The 17,859-nt window shown below is 46.1% G+C and overlaps 1 protein-coding gene across 2 annotated transcripts in view; it reads left to right on the forward strand.

Annotated features, from left to right (window-relative positions):
• Wdfy4 (WDFY family member 4) overlaps nucleotides 1-17,859 on the forward strand; it is a 233,960-nt gene that overhangs the window by 83,546 nt on the left and 132,555 nt on the right. For both annotated transcript variants that reach the window (XM_028789147.1, XM_028789149.1), the window contains exons 19-31: nucleotides 73-251; nucleotides 502-733; nucleotides 1,959-2,104; nucleotides 3,022-3,133; nucleotides 3,590-3,780; nucleotides 5,440-5,592; nucleotides 6,601-6,674; nucleotides 8,320-8,481; nucleotides 9,055-9,146; nucleotides 11,055-11,154; nucleotides 13,476-13,681; nucleotides 14,480-14,649; nucleotides 16,462-16,587. In XM_028789147.1, coding sequence (XP_028644980.1) covers nucleotides 73-251; nucleotides 502-733; nucleotides 1,959-2,104; nucleotides 3,022-3,133; nucleotides 3,590-3,780; nucleotides 5,440-5,592; nucleotides 6,601-6,674; nucleotides 8,320-8,481; nucleotides 9,055-9,146; nucleotides 11,055-11,154; nucleotides 13,476-13,681; nucleotides 14,480-14,649; nucleotides 16,462-16,587 — 1,943 coding nt within the window. The remainder of the gene's footprint in view (nucleotides 1-72; nucleotides 252-501; nucleotides 734-1,958; nucleotides 2,105-3,021; nucleotides 3,134-3,589; nucleotides 3,781-5,439; nucleotides 5,593-6,600; nucleotides 6,675-8,319; nucleotides 8,482-9,054; nucleotides 9,147-11,054; nucleotides 11,155-13,475; nucleotides 13,682-14,479; nucleotides 14,650-16,461; nucleotides 16,588-17,859) is intronic.

Here is a 17,859-nt window from a genome sequence, read left to right on the forward strand (position 1 = left end):
CCATTTTCAGTGCTTTTGGGTCTCTGTAGCATGATGAAGCATGTGACATCCAGTGTTTGTTCTCTTTTACAGATGCCATGGAGCCTGAGGATGAGGCAGAGCCCTCTGCAGGCCGCCAGCTCCAGGTCAGGTGCAGCCAGCTGCTGGCTTGTGGTCAGTGGTATCACCTGGCCGTAGTGGTCAGCAAAGAAATGAAGAGGAACTGCAGTGTTACCATGTACCTGGATGGACAAGCCATTGGTTCAGCCAAGGTCAATGTCAGAGCTGAGATGTTGCCTTGATATAACCTGCTAATTACTTGCTTGCCCATTTTTCTTGTTATTTGTGTATGTGTTTGTGTATGCATGCTTGTGTATTTATATGCATGTGCATCTCTATGACTTTTTAGATAAATTTTTATTTTAGTGAGAGATGTGGCTCATGATGTTGTATCACCATATACCGCTTTGATCAGTTCTGGGGTTAAGTGCCTCCCTCTCTCTCTCCATCCTCTTTGAACAGATGTTGTATATTCAGGCCTTACCAGGGTCTTTTTTTTCAATGGATCCATCATCATTTGTGGATGTTTATGGCTATATTGGGACCCCCAGAGTTTGGAAACAAAAATCATCATTAATCTGGCGTCTTGGGCCCACATACCTCTTTGAAGAAGACATATCAGCAGATACTCTGGCACTTATCATCAAACTGGGCCCGAGGTACTGCGGCAACTTTCAAGCTGTGCACCGTCAAGGTACTGCATGCGATGATTTATAATGATTCTGCTGGTATTAGTTTTTAAGTGGGCACCCAGTTATTTATAGCATATCTATAAAGAATCAACTCAGCACAGGTCAATCATGAGGGAAGGCCTTTGTAATTGGATCATTATATATTTACAACCCAAGAGAAACTGTCATAGAAGAGGAAATGACAATATCCTTTAGATTTTGACTCCACAGCACCTAATGGAGGAGGGTCGGTGAGCAATACCATCAGCAAAGAAAGGGAGGGGATTGAGATAAAGAAGTTACATTCCTTTTAATGAAGACGCTTTTTAACTAAAGTATACCGTTGTCTTCAATTATTAAACAGGCAGACAGCAGCCCCATTTTCTTTATTGATTGTTGGCTGTTCAAGCAAGGAACTTGCTCGCTGAGCTCCGCCAGGTCCAGGGGGTCAGTTCCCATCTGGAAAGAAAGACAAATGCATCTGAGTTTGAAGGCCTTATGTGTGGCCAAGGGCGATTGAGTGCTGCTGAGTGCTTTAGTTTCCAGGACCAGGTCTTGTGTGAACTTCATTTCCTGCAGCAAATGGCATTGACCAGAGCAGCTAGGTCAGGTCTGGAGTCCTTGCCCTGACTCTGTATTTGCACAGTGTTCCTTTAGCAGAGCTTTGCTGCCAGTCCCCTGGGAACTAGAGTGCTAATGCTAATTGGGATGTTCACAGTAGCCATGCAGCTCACAGTAACTATGTAGCTCTTAGGTCTGTCAGCCTCATCCCTTTCCTCCTTAAGAAAACGTTACTTAGCAACAATTTGGAAGTAAACTGATAGATTTAATAGAGGTTTCTACTCTGGTAGGTTCCACACCTGAAACACCTTTCTTTTCTAGAAGAGTCAATCTTGAGAGATTGCCCTAAGTGTATTTGTTGTTGTTTTGACTTGTTTTTGTCTTTTTAGAATCTCACTGTGTAGACCAGGCTGGTCTCAAACTCGCAGAGATCCATTTGCCTTTGCCTTCCAAGCGCTGGAATTAAAGGTGTGCACCACCACACCTGGTACTGCCCTCATTTTTGTATTATCAGAGAAGCACAGGTGGGAGTAAAACATACCACACACAAATATGCAAAATGTAACAACATGCAGACATTCTCTCAGTGATCACGTTGCTGTGTGGCAGCAGGTATTTATTGGTTAGAGGGTCAATGTCTTTTTCTGTATAGAGAGGTTAGAACTGACCAAAATTATGTTGTTGCAGGAGAAGATGCAGATGGTGAAGCCATGCCCCTCATTGCAGAGGAAAGGGTTTCCTTTGGTCTTTATGTACCCAGCTCTTCTATCACCAGCATAATGAACATCAGAAACACCTACAATGAGGTGGACAGCCGTCTGATCGCCAAGGAGGTACAGCTTCCTCCAGCCCCCACTCTTCCCCATGGCAACCATCACTGTGTGCCTTTCTTCAGCTTCCGGGGCTCCAGTGACTATTGTGTGCTTGCTCATTTGTGGATGGATAGATACATGCATACCACACTTCTGCCTTCATTTGTTAAACCACAGCCTGCTCCCCCACCAGGACTAAAGCTTTTCTTTAAAACTGCTCAGAGAGGAATACATGGGCTCTTCCTGGTGTAGAACTAAGAACACTTCCAGTATCATTTTGATTTTGGAAAATCTAACACTGACTTTTGCTTTGGACTCTACAACTCTGAAAAGTGCCTGAGTGACTGTAACTTTGTTCTTAAAGTGAATTTACAGGACAACAAGCAAATGCTTGTGCAAAGAGAGATGCCAGGTGATTAACCATTTCCTAATTCCTCCATAAATATCTCTTTTGAGTTGAGTGCACAGCTCTTGAGTCTCACCAACAGAGGCCCAGGAGTCAGGATTGAGGCCCTGACATGCACCAACGTTGTATCTTCTTCCATATCCTGATAAAGGAAGGCAGAATTCCTTTCCTCCTGGGTCTCTGGAGTACATAGCAGAAGCTGGGCCTTGCAGAGCCTGGACAGAGAAGGTCTTGGCACTAGTGTTTCGTGGTTCCTGTCATTGGGCTCCTCCTACCCCATGGTCTCTTCTTGGTGAGCAGGAGTGGAATGCAGATTGTGTACTTACAGCTGACTCCCTTGCAGTTGTGCCACAGTGAGGAAGTGGGACAGTGATCCCCCACATTAGCTTCTGCCCACAATATTGGCTCATCCACTAACTGTGACATGTAGAATGCCAGCCTTGGGCCTCAGGGTGTCTATCCTCTAGAGACTCCTGAACAGCACCCTTCTTTCCCAGGGTTTTGTAGCACTAATTGCTGTCATTTCCTCTAGATGAATATTTCCTCCCGTGACAATGCCACCCCTGTATTCTTGCTGAGAAACTGTGCTGGACACCTCTCCGGGTCTCTGCGGACTCTTGGTGCCGTTGCTGTGGGCCAGTTAGGTGGGTCAAGTGCTAGACTCTACTTTGCTTTGGGGTGGAGGGCTTGTGCATCCTAGACTTCTGAGGATGGGAGACAAGATGGAGTGAACTGGGGAGGTCTTGTGAAAAGGGCCAAATTGAGAACAAGCCCAGCCAGAGAGTGACCAAAGAGTCCAGCTCAGTCAGCTTACTGCTTCTGGCTGATGAGCTCAACTATTGACCATACTGGTACCCCCGCACCACAGGAGCTGACCTCTGGAGCACAGTGTGGCCTGAGAGCAGGGCCCATGGTTGTATTTGTCTGAGTGAAGAGAACAGTTATGTTGCCAAGACTTCTAGAGCTCCAGTCTCTCTTCCCAGCCTATCCCAGTGCATGAGCCCTCTCTGGCTGTACATTGGCATAGATGCAGGCAGCTGCCAGGGGTGCTGTATTACTGCTGGGACATACTGATGACATGTCCTCTTTGGCTCTCTCAGGGGTGAGGGTGTTCCATTCCAGCCCTGCTGCCAGCAGCCTGGACTACATTGGAGGGCCTGCCATCCTCCTAGGCCTCATCTCCCTGGCAACAGATGACCATACCATGTATGCAGCTATGAAAGTCCTGCACTCAGTCCTAACCAGCAATGCCATGTGTGATTACCTGATGCAGCACATCTGTGGGTACCAGGTAATCCCACCCTTTCGGCTGACCCTGCAGCTTCCCAAAGAGATGTCATCCCCAAGATAAGCTTCTCTTGCCTCAGTAGGTCAGAAATGAGTTCTGGAAAAGAACACCCCAGTAAGTCTTGCATCCCCCATGACCTTGGTCACCCCAAATGGAGACTGTTCAATTATCCATTGACAGACATGCTGCCGCCTATAGATCATAACAGAGAAGGGTCTAGTGACAGACAGCTGCAAGGAGCTCTGACTAGACCAGATTACTCATCTGTCTGCTGCTTTAGCATTCTCCTTGATGATTCCAGAATCATTTAAGATTGACTGGTTCTGCCTCCCTCATAGGGGATGAGAGTCCATGTTATAGATCCAAGTTTGAAATCTTGCCTCATCTTCTACCTTGTTATTCAACCTTTGAAAGAATTACTTACATTTGCTCAGTCTCCTCACCTGTAAGATCTGGACTTTCATCCCTCCTGTCTCTTGGCTTATAGTGAGGATTGAAAAACTTCATACAAATGACAGGGCTCAGATTATAAGCCTGTGCTCAGCTAATATTAGCTGCTTTGAGTTCTTAACCTCCTTGTGACAGCTCTCTTGAGTGTAGAACAGGACAACTAGCAGATATGCATATGGCAATGATTGTAAAACAGGATAACTAGCACACATGCAGATGGGGACGATTGTGTGTATTGTGTGACTGCAGGGAACTTACAAGAGCATCCACTCACAAAAGTTGCTGCAGATGCACTCACGTCATTGCCATGGCTATCTGTGATGGATGAGATCAGATCTTGCCCTCCAGGAACTTCCTACCTGGTTGGGCCATGGCTTTGAGAGGAACTGCAGGGAGAAGGACCAGAGGTTAGGTCTTAGTTGGGGGAAGAAGAAGGTCAGATTGCAGATGTGTTGAAAAAGTGACCAGAACAGGGTGAAAAGTTGTCATACATTTTCTGATCACAAGCACTGCTTCCAGAAGGCGTGTTGGAAGACCAACGGGAGTGTCTTGGGGAAATGAGACAGAGAGTAGACTTTATGAGATCCAGAAGTAGGAGACCAGGTTATATGCACCATGATCTGAGTTCCAAAGGGATGGGTGACAGCTCAGATGTCAGCAGGGGGATGGGTAGCCTGAGTTTTATGTCTCCAAAATCAGGAGGGCACAAAGCTTTCTGGGAAGCATATTTCTCAGCTCTGAGATACATTTTCAGAAACAAGTGTCTTGGTCTAATCCCAGTGTCTCCATCCTAGAGGGGCTAACTGCCTGTGCTCACCTCATGGCAGGATAGAATGACACAGTCCGACTCGAGACTGTGTGATCTGGGTGTGGACCTGTGGTGGCTTCCTGACAGTGCTGCAGCACTGAAGAGAGGCCATAGTGATGAATATATAGACCCAGTAAGAGATGAGGAAAGCATGGAGACATGAGGCAGGAGGTAACATCTCGTAAGCCCAGTAAGACAGGTACAGAAAGCAAAGTGGCATGGAAACTGGTGTGGGTCTCTCTTGTGAGAACATAGAATGAAGGATGGCAGTTCCAGAGAGTAGGAGGTGTGGTCTGAGAGCAGGGGTGTGGTCTGAGAGCAGGGACTCTGTGGGAACTAGTAGCACAGGAGGAAGAGAGCTGTAAACACATCTAGGAATCTCACTGTGCATGTTACCTTTCCAGATCTTAGCCTTTCTCCTGCGGAAGAAGACTTCCTTCCTAAACCACCGCATTTTCCAATTGATCCTCTCGGTGGCTGGCACAGCGGAGCTGGGTTTCAGACCATCTGCTGTCACTAACATGTGTATCTTCCAACACGTGCTCTGCAATTTTGAGGTAAACCAGAGACTGGCACCTAGGCCTTCAGGAATATGTGTGTTAAAAGGTAAAACACCAAAAGACTGTCTGGTGTTTCACCTCCTTTCTTAGTTTTATTAAGAGCAGGAAGAATCACAATAGCTTTGGAGCATAGAGACCTGGGTTTACAGTTTAGCCTTGCTGTCTCTGGTGTGTATAGCCTAGGGATAGGTCTTGATCACTCTGGTCTTCCTTATTCTCTTGAGATAGTCTTGGTGTATATAACCCAGGCTGAATTTGAACTCATGTTTTAAGAAGACCCTGCCTCAGCCTATTTAGTTCCGAGATTCCAAGCAGGTGTGACTATGCCTTGATCCATTATGCTGATTTGTGAAAGTGAGATTACTTCTTCTTTGCCAGCTGTCATAAGGGTTAAAGATTTAAACACACACACACACACACACACACACACACACACACACACACTTACGATTTTGAAGCTGTGAAGCACCATATATGTGTAAGAATTTAAGATAATATCCCAACCCCTTTGGATGGTGTTTGCTGTTCCCAGTGTTCTTTTTAAGAATGACCCGAGAGGAAGAGATGGGGACACTGAGGTCAGATGAAAGGATCAACAGACCTATGGACGGACCAACCCATTCCAAATGTAGCAGCATTTACTGGGTGCTCACAGCACCCAGGTTGGCCATATCCTGGAGATTCAATGCTGTCCATGATCCAGGCCCTTGTTACTTCCAGAAGGACCAAAAGGACCGTTTTTCAACCCCACTCAGTGCCACAGAGAGGCAGACATAGGGGCCAGGAGTTCTGAGCTATGATTACAGAGTTCAAATGGAAAAGGCTGTGTCAACTAGAGGGCATATTGCAAATGCTCCAGCATGTGAGCAGCCCTGGGAGAGATGTATGAGATTCCCTTTAGAGATGCTCTCTTTGCCTGCTAAGTGTCAGGGTGCTAGTCTCAGACTCAGTGGACCTCGAGGCACCCATGGCTTGGTCTTAACCCACATCTGTTCTGTTTTCCAGCTCTGGACAAATACTGCTGACAACCTGGAGCTCACTCTCTTTTCTCATCTCCTGGAGATCCTTCAGTCACCAAGGTTGGCTGGGTTTCAGTAGCCTGGTGCTTAGAACTAATGTCTTCAAACAAAGGATAAGGGTTAAAGGGACTGAGAAGCCCAGTGGTATTATCTACTAGTCCCCAGAATGCTGGTTGCCACCCACCCCAGCAGGGCAGTAGGACAGCTAGCTCTTGCTCATTTGACAAACTTGGACTAGTCCAGAACTAGATGAATTGGGGCTCAGCAAGTGGTAAATACAGCCTGTAGAAGAAATGGCTGCTCTAGGCCCTAACTTGCTTTCTGTACATTGTTTCTCTAATTGACCTCTCCAAGTGACTTGAACCAGTCACTTGAAGTTGCCAGTGGAAGAAATAAAAGCCCAAAATTTTAAGGAAGGAAGAATGCATGGAAGAGGAGGAGGGATGGAAGAAGAGGGGCTGGAGGAAGGTAGTTAAGAACTTCCTTAGTGTGTGTAGAGGAAGGGCATAGACCCTCAAGGATGCTGGGTACCACATGAGTACCCTCTCTTCTTTCTCTGCCTTGTTTCAGCTTGTGCTGCTTCAGTTGGATAGGCACTCTTCTATGACAGCTGGGTGGCTATGGGACAACTCCTTGGATCTTTGTCTCAGCTGGACACCCTCCATGAGCTTTACACCATAGTCCTAGGATAGGGTTGAGTACTGCTGGGCCATTGTGGTCCCATGGCCAGGTCAAGAGCATGGCTTTGCCTCTCTAGAGGCTGAAGAGTTTCCTCCAAACCTGTAAGGGCTGTGAATGGAGAAAGAAAGCAGCAGAGACATGGGCTATCCCCTTACTTGCTCTCCCAGTAACTTCTAATGGCTTCCTTGTTTTGGATGCATTTGTAAATAGCTTTTCACCCAGGCTATAATTGACTATCCACCTAGATGGCCCCAGCTTTTGGGTGGAATGTCATAGGTCTTTTCCTGTCACATATTTCTGTGATCTGCGAGCGTCTTGTGTCTGTCCCATGAGTATAGGGGATGTGGAACTTTGCAGAACTGAACATGCTAATGTCAACAAGAAAGTTTCAAAAGAGCGATTCCATCCATATTCACCTACCCCCATTCTACCAGGCTCCACTTTCCGTACCTGTTGTCTGAGCAACAGACATTACCCTTGTGGTTCTTCTCTTTGGAAGAGCCAAACTTACTGGAAGTAAGACTGTGATTATCCTGAGGAGGGGGTGTGAGTTCTTGAATTCTATCTCTCTCCTCTGCCTCTCCACTGAGCGCTCATCCACTTTGTGGTTTGGGGGTGGGCAGGAAGATCATACAGGCAGACGGATGTTGTGGGTCTGAGCTGCTTTTGCTGCTTGTTGGGGAGTACTCTTGGGTCATACGGGTGTCTGCTGTCTTTGCTCTGGGTTTTCTGAGGCCAGCATTAGTCCTCCCTGAGGCTCAGAATTAAAGTCAATAACTGGGTTTGTCTTTAAAGGCGGTTTCTAGAGATTGGAAGGGACAAGCAGCGCATGCTCCAGCCACTCTGACACTTGGCAGACACATACCTGATGGGTGTCTGATGGCATCTTGAAGAGTTGCCAGGAGACCACTGGTGTCAGAGGGCCATGGAACAAGCTTAGCTTGGAAAGCCTTTTTAGCAGAAACACAGCAGATTTGGTTCATTCCAGTAAAAGCTTTTACTGCCTCTCTCCTGGGCTCACCAGGGAAGGACCGAGGAATGCTGAAATAGCCCACCAGGCACAGCTGGTACCCAAGCTCATTTTTCTCTTCAATGAGCCGAGTCTGGCTCTGTCCAAGGTCTCCACCATCATTGCCATTCTGGGCTGTCAGCTGAAGGGCCACTTCAACATCCAGGACTTACTCAGGTACTTGTACAAGCTCCCCAGGGGTTGATGCAGGTGGAAGAACCTAGAACTATTTCGCAAGGGAATATGTCCCCCACTCCCAGTAGTTAACATAGTTCAGAACTTTGTAGAAATTTGTGGTCAGGGATAGGCATCAGGACAAGAGTGGATTTGCTTGATTCAGGTGGAAGATGGCAGATTCCCCAGCCTCTGGTACTCAGACACCTGTTCCATGCTCAAGAACTCAAGAACATGCACTCTCACAGATGCGCTAGCAGCAATAGCCCTTTGTCTACCTCCTGTGATTTCCCTCAGGGTAGTCAGCCCAGTACCACATATCAGCCTTTCTTCTTCACTCCTAGCTGAAAAATTGACCTCAAAGAACTAGAGTTAATTTTTTTTTTTTTTTGCTTAATCTTGATATATTTGGAAGCTTCTAGAAACCCCATGCCGATCACGGCCAAATCCCATTTCCTTCAGATTTTCACTAGAAGCTACACTTGAGTGGATCACATAGAAAACACTTAGTGCAAACCCAGCAGGCACAGCTGAGACCACTGCCTAAGCACACCCTTCTCATCTTGCTGCACACAGGGTTGGGCTGTTTGTCATATACACCCTCAAGCCTTCATCAGTGAACGAGAGGCAGATCTGTCTGGATGGAGCCCAGGACCCCTCCATACCTGGTGAGAGCTCTCTTTTTCAGACATCAGATCGGAGAGTTGGGATGACCCTTCAGGCACCCAAAAGCACATATTGGGGACCACTTTGCATGGAAATGAGCTGTGGGAAAGAAGGGAGACACTCACGACTATGATGGCCAAACAGTGGCTGAGGAAGCTATATTAACAGCTCAGATTACACAATATGCCAAACCATATGTTCCTGCTTCAAAACCTGCAATGGCTTCTAAGGCTCACAGGATGGGCAACCTTTGTATGCTCTGTAACTCTGAAGTGTTACAGATTGCATAGCCTCTGTGTGTGCTGTGAACACGTTGTCTCTCTAGAATGGCACCCTGCTCACCGTATTCTCTGCCTTGTCTAATAGACTAGTCATTTCCAGTCCCACTGGGCTTTATTTCTGAAGTTCAAGGGCTTCTTATAATGTAGAGTTTAGGATATGTGTTTGAGCCACTCTCTTACCCATGTGTAACAGCTTCACAGTCTTACTCAGTCTGCTTTGCTAGGAGGGCATAATGGAGCACCTACCACCACTTTGTCCTTGACTCTGGTCTGTGTTGACCGAGATGGGGCCATTTAAATGTAAAATTTAACTAATTGGAGGCTGGAGAGATGGCTCAGATGGTAAAGTGCCTGTCACATAAGTAAAAGAACCTAAGCTTGGATCTCCAACATCCATATGAAAAGCCAGACACACTAACCTATGTCTGAGACCCTAGAGCTGGAGAGACAGACATTTATCTGTAGGGTTTCTGGTCAACTAGTGTAGCAGAATCAGTGACCTCTGGTTTTAGTGAGAGACTCTGTCACAATAAATACAGTGGAGAGCATCAGACATTCTGACATGGATCTCTGTCCTCTATCCACATGTAAGGTCAGGTGCATGTACACTCTCGAGAATGTTCATTCATAATACACTACACACATAGCAACACAGTAAAATTTACACAGTTAAAAATGATGATTTTGGATCTTCACATTGGCCACATTCTAAATATGGCCATAGTGTCCCCTGCATGGGACAGAGCAGAAACAAAATAGTCTCACTGTCACAGAATGGCCTCTGGGACAGCATTGCTTAGCTCCCCCTCTTCTTAGACCAGTCCTCAAAAACGGAAATCACTATTCCCTCTCAGAGGACAGAACTGAAAGGTCAGTGAGATTAGAACCTTAATGAGAGATGGGAACAGAATCAAACAGAGAGAAATGGGACTCTTCTTCTCCAAGCTTCTGCTGTGAGTTGTGTGTTCCTTTAATTGGTCACAAAACAACAGCCAGAGAATGTGAATGAGTGAATGGACGAGTAGGGGTTTCCGGGGGAGTTCAAAAGTCATAGTTGGCCAGATCTCCCTCTCACATGGATTTCGTGGTGAAACTTCTACCCACATCTCCTTTTTTTTTTGAGCCAGGGTCTTGTTATGTAGCTCTGATTGGTCTGGAACTCCCTATGTAGATTAGGCTGGCCATAAAGTCACAGAAATTGACTGCCTATACCTCCCAAGTACTGAGATAAAAGATGGGACTCACCATGCCTGTTATCAGTCTTCGATGTAAACCTCTATTAAACATTGTTAGCGAGTCCTTTAGAGTTTTTCTGATGCTTCAAGGGTCAAGTTGCTTCACATTGAAAGATAGTTTTGACCTTACTACTTTAAAAAATTATTTTTCCCCAAGAGTAAACATTGAAGCTACCCCCAAGTAAAGGGAAACACAGCAGTATTCTGAAGCTGTTTTGAAAGTGTTGTACAGAAATCTAGAATTCAGTGCCAAGATTTTGAGCCCTATCTGTGGCCCAATTCCCAAGTAAACTAAGTATTTGATGAATTCGATTGTATGCTGTAGCAAATAGTATGTCTCTTTACATCCGCTTCCTCTCAAATCTGAATTTCGCTCTTTATTTTTTTTCTGTAGCTGGAAGCCAAACATCTGGAAAGGCAATCTGGCTTAGAAACCAGTTGCTGGAGATGCTGTTTGGTGTAATATCTTCCTCCCAACTTCATCTGTCCTCTGAGTGAGTAGACCCAGGAAGGGTGTGTTGGCTGGGGGTTGCCTCACACAGGGTGGGGCATTAAAACCTCTTCTTAATGAAAAGTTTAGCATCCTCGAGTCTGCTCGCTCCAGTGTGTTCTGCACTAGTCAGAATGAAAATAATATTCTCTCCACTCAATAAGCCAGACCTTGCCCTGAGGTATATCCTGATGTAAATGCTCAATGGGCACAGAGAACAAGAAACAGATTTGAGATCATTTCAATAAATTCTTTTTGTCACCATCGTATCCTGAAATGGCTATTGTTCTGGCAGTTGTGACAATGGCTTTCTTTGATGCCTTATTCCTGGCAGACAACAGAATGGAGAAACGGTTAGTGTAAGTTACATCTATCGTAGAGATGGCTTGCCAAACTCTTCTGCTGCTCACTGAGTGCTTTAGTTTAGTTCTTCCAACTTGGATTGAGAGGAGCATCTGCCTTCAGTTAACCTTCAGAGTCATGTTTAATCACATAGCTGATCACATTACTTTTCCTGTTGCCTGCCTAAGGCTCTGGAGTCATTCAGCTAACAACTATTTGTTGAACACCTACTGTATACCAGACACTGTCCCTGGATTGGAGGATGCCAGTTGTTCCATGGCTTTGAGCCCTCTTTGAATGTGTGAGTCAAAATGTAGGCTTATTTGGTGATATGGTTGAGAGATTCTCCCCAGCAAAGAAACAGCAAATAGTAGCTAATGACTTCCCAGCTGAGGCTGGAGAGGTGGCTTCGTCTGTAAAGTATTTGCTTTGTGAGCATGGGGACCTGGGTTTGGATCCTTGGCACTCACATAAAAGTTGGATGTGATGTCTATCTGTTAACCTAATGTTGGGAAGGGTGGTGGAGGCTGATAGATCTCAGGAGATTACCAGCTAGTTAGTCCAGCTGAACTGTGATCTCCAGGTTCAGTGAGAGACCCTGTTACCAAAAATAAGCTGGGGAGTGATAGAGGAAGATACTTAGCACTCGTTCTAGCTTGCACTCATGTGTGCACACATATAAATATACCACACACACACACACTACATACACACAATACACACACCAAAAACCACTCTTATCAGCCTATGAGTCTTTACATTCCTACAATCAAAATACAAACTGGAAGATGCCTTAGAGGCGAGTGAGCCCAGCCCTTTCCCTTTCTATCTCTTTGGAAGAGACCCTAGGGTGGTTCTCACACATCCAAACTCTTCAATCTCAACCTGGGATTGGAATTTCAGCTCTTTTCCTAAGGTCCCCAGAAGGTCCCATGAGTTTCATATGCCTCTTTCTGCTCAGTGTGAGATGGAAAATGGCAGTTTTCCTGGTGGGCTTGGGTGAGGAGAAAATGATTGACAGATGACTCTGAGAAGGGTGCCTGGGATACCATGGAGACCATAAGCTAATTCTCATCATGATTAGCATCACCACCATGTCTATCACCATCACATTGCTTTCACTGATGAGTAGGATTGCAACCATCGTCATAGTTACTACTACTCCATCATCAGCATCACCACCACCATCAGCAGCAACATCACCACCATCCCTTTCATCACTATCATCCCTATTATCATTGAGTTAAATGGCGGAGCACATTAAGAGTTCTGTCAAAGCCATCCAGTTAATAAGCACCAAAGACAATACTAAAAGGGAGGCGATCTCTTCATTTCTAGTCCGATATTGGCTCATTGCAACAGCCAGTAGCCGTCCCTGAGTAGGCAGGCTCAGTGTGGCAACTGATGCTGAGAGCCTGGCCTGCTCAGATGGCTCTCTCTCTATGACTCTTAAGTGGCCGGGGATTTTACTCTCTCTGTTGTCCTTTCTAGACAGGCTTCTGACCTCCCTGCCATCAGTTCCCTCTAACAAATCTAAAGTCACCATTTTAACACCCACACTTGAGAGCAACAGCTCATTACAGGCAACCATTGGATTAATTTTGGCGAGATGCTTTGAAGACAGGGGTAAATAAATGTATGTCTTAGATGACTCCTCTGCTGGTGGTAATGGAGTGAGGTGGGCAAGCATGAGCAGTTGTAAGTAGCGCTACAAGGAGCACTCGCATCCCCACGCCTGGACTTAGTTCCCAGCTGCCCTGAGAAGCTCTTCTTGCACACACAGCACTGTCCATCCATTGTGCAACTATCCTGCAAGACTTTTACTGTATTCCTTCAAAATATAATCATAGTTCATGTACAATGGCCAAACACTGCCTCACTTCCCTTCCTGTGGTGATTTGTGAAGCTGTACTTGTCTTCTTCTGGGCACGCTTCTTGTCCATGGCCTGAGGGATGACTTGCTTGCATGTCTTGCCCCTCTAGGTTAAAGGAACAAGTGTTTCTGAGCCTGGGGCCCGATTGGTTCCTGCTGCTCCTACAAGGTCACCTGCATGCCAGCACCACCACTCTGGCATTGAAGCTGCTGCTGTACTTTCTGTCAAGCCCTTCCCTCTGTGGGCGATTTAGAGATGGCCTGTCTGCTGGATGCTGGGTAGAGAGCTGCATGGAGGGGGTGGACATTGTGATGGGTGAGTGTGTTTGGCTGCCTCCATGAAGCCATTACTATTTTGACCTGGGCACGAGTGAAGATCAAGCCCTACCCACACCCCGCCCACCTGGGACCTGGGTAGCCCTGTCCTGAGATCAACCCTTGTCTCCTTAGATTCCCTTTGCTGAATCCTAGAGCCTCATGCTCGTTAGCTTCTGTGGGCTGCCTTCCAGCCCTCAAATCTCCTTATCCGTTTAACTCACAGGGCACCTTGCACATTGATTCTTCTCCTTGGATGCCTCTTCCAGTAATGTTGACTTGTCCTCCATGTCCCAGCTCAATGTCATTTCTCCCAGGACAAGTGAGGGGGGACAACCTGAATGGGGAGATTGAATAACATCTCTCTGCTCCTACATGGCATCTCTCTAATGCCCATCATGATTCATAAGCACATATTAATTTGTATGAATTGCCTTATGTCTGCCCTTCCCATTACATTGTGTGCTTCATATGTGCCTGGAATCTGTACATCTTTTTGAAGTGTGATAGCTCCTCTGTCCAATACAGCATTGCCTTGGTGCTTTCTGCATAGTTGGCATTTAGTGTCTGTTTTGATGAATGAAGGAATGAATGCATGGAGAGATGAATGGGTAGATGGATGGATCAATGAATGGATGAGCATGTTAAGAACTGGCCAGGAATGATCTCAAGGAGCTTGCATGTGCTCTTGTATATGAAACATGTTTCGTTCAGTGTTTCTGTGGTGTGGTCAGCGTATTGACTTGGTATCAGTAACTGTTCTTATCCGGCTTTTGTGCCTCCCCTACCTGATCAACAGACAACCTGAAGAGCCGCCCTGCAGTGCCTGACCAGAGCCCCTGCCTGCTTCCTGGGTTCCGGGTCTTGAATGACTTTCTGGCCTACCATGTTCTCATTCCGGAAGTGTACCTCATCGTGTCTTCCTTCTTCCTCCAGACACCGCTTACAGAGCTGACCGATGGGCCCAGAGTATGTTCAGGGTGCACGCCTGGGGAAGAGAGGCCTACTTCGCTTTCTGATTCTGTATTATTGTGGCTGTTCCCTAAGATTCTCTATCCCTCTGCTCCTTCTAACTGGAACCATGTCTGGCCTGCTTCATTCCCTCATGCTGCACCCAGGCTAGCTTTTAAATCCCTCCTATTAGCACTAATGACATCCTTAACCCCCACCTCCCACCTCTTAGAATACCTGATGTGATCAATCTAATCTATCTCTTTCTGGTTAGGGAAATCTCAGCATGCTAGGGCTGGCCATGCCTCAGTGCCCCACCTTAGGTCTTAGCTCTGCTCATCATGGGTGATCCCACCCCATTGTCACCAAGAGAGGAGTTTCTTTAATCCTGAGTGACTCACCACATGCAGCATTTCCCAGCTTTCTCTTTAGTTTCTCGATTCTCACTGACCCTTCCCTTGCAGACCACAAGCACATCCAACCATGTCCTCCCTGACACCAGGAGCTGCTACTTAATGCATACTTTTGGCCTAACCCTGCCCCATTTCTCACTCTTATGAACTTCTTTGCTAAATTTCCCCCAAAGAAGAGTCCACAGTCGCCTCTCCATCTCACCATCCACCCACTCTCACACTTGGCTCAAGCCTTCCTGGGCTTTTATACTTCCCAGGTCAGATGCAGACCCCCGCCGGCATCAGGGCTCCTTCAGTTTGATTACTTGACTAGCCTTTCCAGCTGGCTTCAACTTACCTGATCTTCCTATTATAACTGCTGAGTTATGTCCACAAGAAGACAGCTGTGTCCTCACCAGTCACGTGTCTCCTGTGCCCTTATTCCTTTCTCCCACTGTCACCTGCCCCTTCCTGCTGACAGCCCTAGACAATTTCCTCCATGGTGCCTCATCATACGTCATATAACATTGGCACCTGTAGGTGAGCAGCCTCCTTAAACACTGAGCAGATGGGAGACCGACCTGACCCTTGACTCATCTTCCCAGGTACCGGATGAATAGCAGAACTGGAAATCATTTCTTAGCCTTTAGTTGAGTTGTACTGAATGAAACTGGAATAGAAAAAAGTCAGGGCTAAAACATTCAGCCCACTGCATACTCCCTTGTTTTATGGATTAGGTGTACATCTCGATAGACACAAATAGTATGTAGATCACTTCAGCCCAAAGTCCTGACTATGCTGTGTTAAGTTCATTGAGACTCAGAGTTTTTATTTCTCTCTGTATTATGGGAAACAAACATCCAAGAGTCTAAGGCCTGTAAGAGACACTTTACATATTCCATTTCACTTGATATTTAAACAATCCCCTGGGAGTAGATAATGTGAGTTTCCATTTCATAGAGAAGGAAATTGAACCGCCAAGAGGCTGAACAGCTTGCTGAGTGCTGGTCTGAGCTATTAAAAGGGCAGTGTCAGGCCTCCTTCTACACCCTGCTCCTTCTCTGCACTTTCCCTGAACCTTGGAATCCTTCTTGTCTTCTATATGTTCATTGATCATTCCCACTGAACTTGGTTGGGACAATGTATACTTTCGAGATTAGAGCCCAGGGCCTTGTACATGCCAGACAAACGCTGCTCTCCTGCTCTACACCCTTAGCCCCGAAGAACTCCACTTGCTGCAAGTCGCTGGTAGCTAGCACCTTCTTAGAGTTGTGTGCTTCTTATGCACGTGGGGCTGGAAGATTCTATAAGGGCCAATGACCCATTCTGTTTCTGTCCTCTTGTTTTTCCTATTGGGGAACCCTAGGAAATGTGATGCACTGTGATAAAGCTAGCCACTGGTGGGCAGATCTCCTTATGGTTCTTCTTTCTCCATAAGGAGAGCTTGGATTTGATGCTTCAGTGGCTTCTTCAGAAACATCACCAGCAAGAAGTCCTTCAGGCTGGGCTGTGCATAGAAGGTGCCCTGCTACTCTTGGGGATGCTGAAAGTCATCATGATCCAGGTGAGATCTGTTCTTCACACAATATACCAGAAGGTTCCAATGGTAAGGAGTTTGGAAGCATCAGCTTGTTTTGTTCCAGAATCTTCCTAGTAAAGCGTTCATATTCATCCATCCTCTGTTATACTGGAAAAATGCCTATGTCTATGTAATTTACTAGGAACTGAGGATAATTTAGCTCACAGTTCTGAAGGGTGAGAAGATCAGGAGCATGGTACCAGCATCTGCCTGGCATGTGGTGAGAGCCTGCTGCTATCTCATAGTGCGGTGGAGGGGACCCCATGGTGACATTGAGCAACTGTGCTACCTTGGGTCTCTCTTTTCTTTCTTATAAGACACAAAGGTGATTTTCACACTGTCACCATGAGACATCAACTCCCTACTTCTCTAAGTATTTGGTTTTCCTCAGTGGGGGACATTTCTGAGGAGATAAAGATGCTTATCTTTTTTATGCATCAGGACAGATGGCCTTGCCCAAGAGATATTTATGAGGTAGATACTTGACTCAGAGAAAATGGGTGGCCTGGCACAGAGCCTTTTGGTTCAGGAGCTGCTTGATTTTGACTTTTAGGGCTCATGAGCAATGGGTGGAAGGGTTTAGTTAGGATTAATTTAAATATTGTGGCAGCTATAACAGGTGAAGTCTATTTGGTCTGGGAACAGGTCAGCAAGGGTAAGAGGCTGAGAAAGTCAATTTCATTCTGAAGATACCAAAGCCTTGATTCTGTGAGGAAATACCATTGTTCTTGTTAAAAAAAAAATGCTGTGTAAGTATTGTCTCTCACATTCAAAAAATAGAAACCCAAACCTAGTGATCATCTGACGCCCCACTCCCAGCCCCAGATACATCTGTAAGTGTGCTAGAGCAGAATAACCAGCAGTTACCTTTAGGAAATCATACCATGTCCTTACAGAGGATGGAGGCTCAAAAGCAATTTTTCTTTTATTTCCTCAGTATTTTGTGGACTTATTTTTGATGCCAATAAAGTAGAAAAATGTAAGACTTGTGTATTATGCGGTATGCATATCTGTAATAGACAATGTATGGTGTTGCTTGGTGCATTCATTGTTACGAAATGTCTGCAGTACACACATCTTTGTTCTCTAGCTTGGTGACCTCAGGGTGCAAAATCTGTGGTGTGCGTTGGGGGTTAAAGCATACACTTCTCAGAGACACTTCAGTAGACTTTAAATACACCCCACAGCCACACAACGCACACCCCACGGTCACACAACACACACCCCACAGCCACACAACACATACCCCACAGCCAC

The sequence above is a fragment of the Grammomys surdaster genome, unplaced genomic scaffold (assembly GCF_004785775.1).
Source record: "Grammomys surdaster isolate TR1022 unplaced genomic scaffold, NIH_TR_1.0 125789, whole genome shotgun sequence".
Taxonomy (NCBI): Eukaryota; Metazoa; Chordata; class Mammalia; order Rodentia; family Muridae; genus Grammomys; species Grammomys surdaster.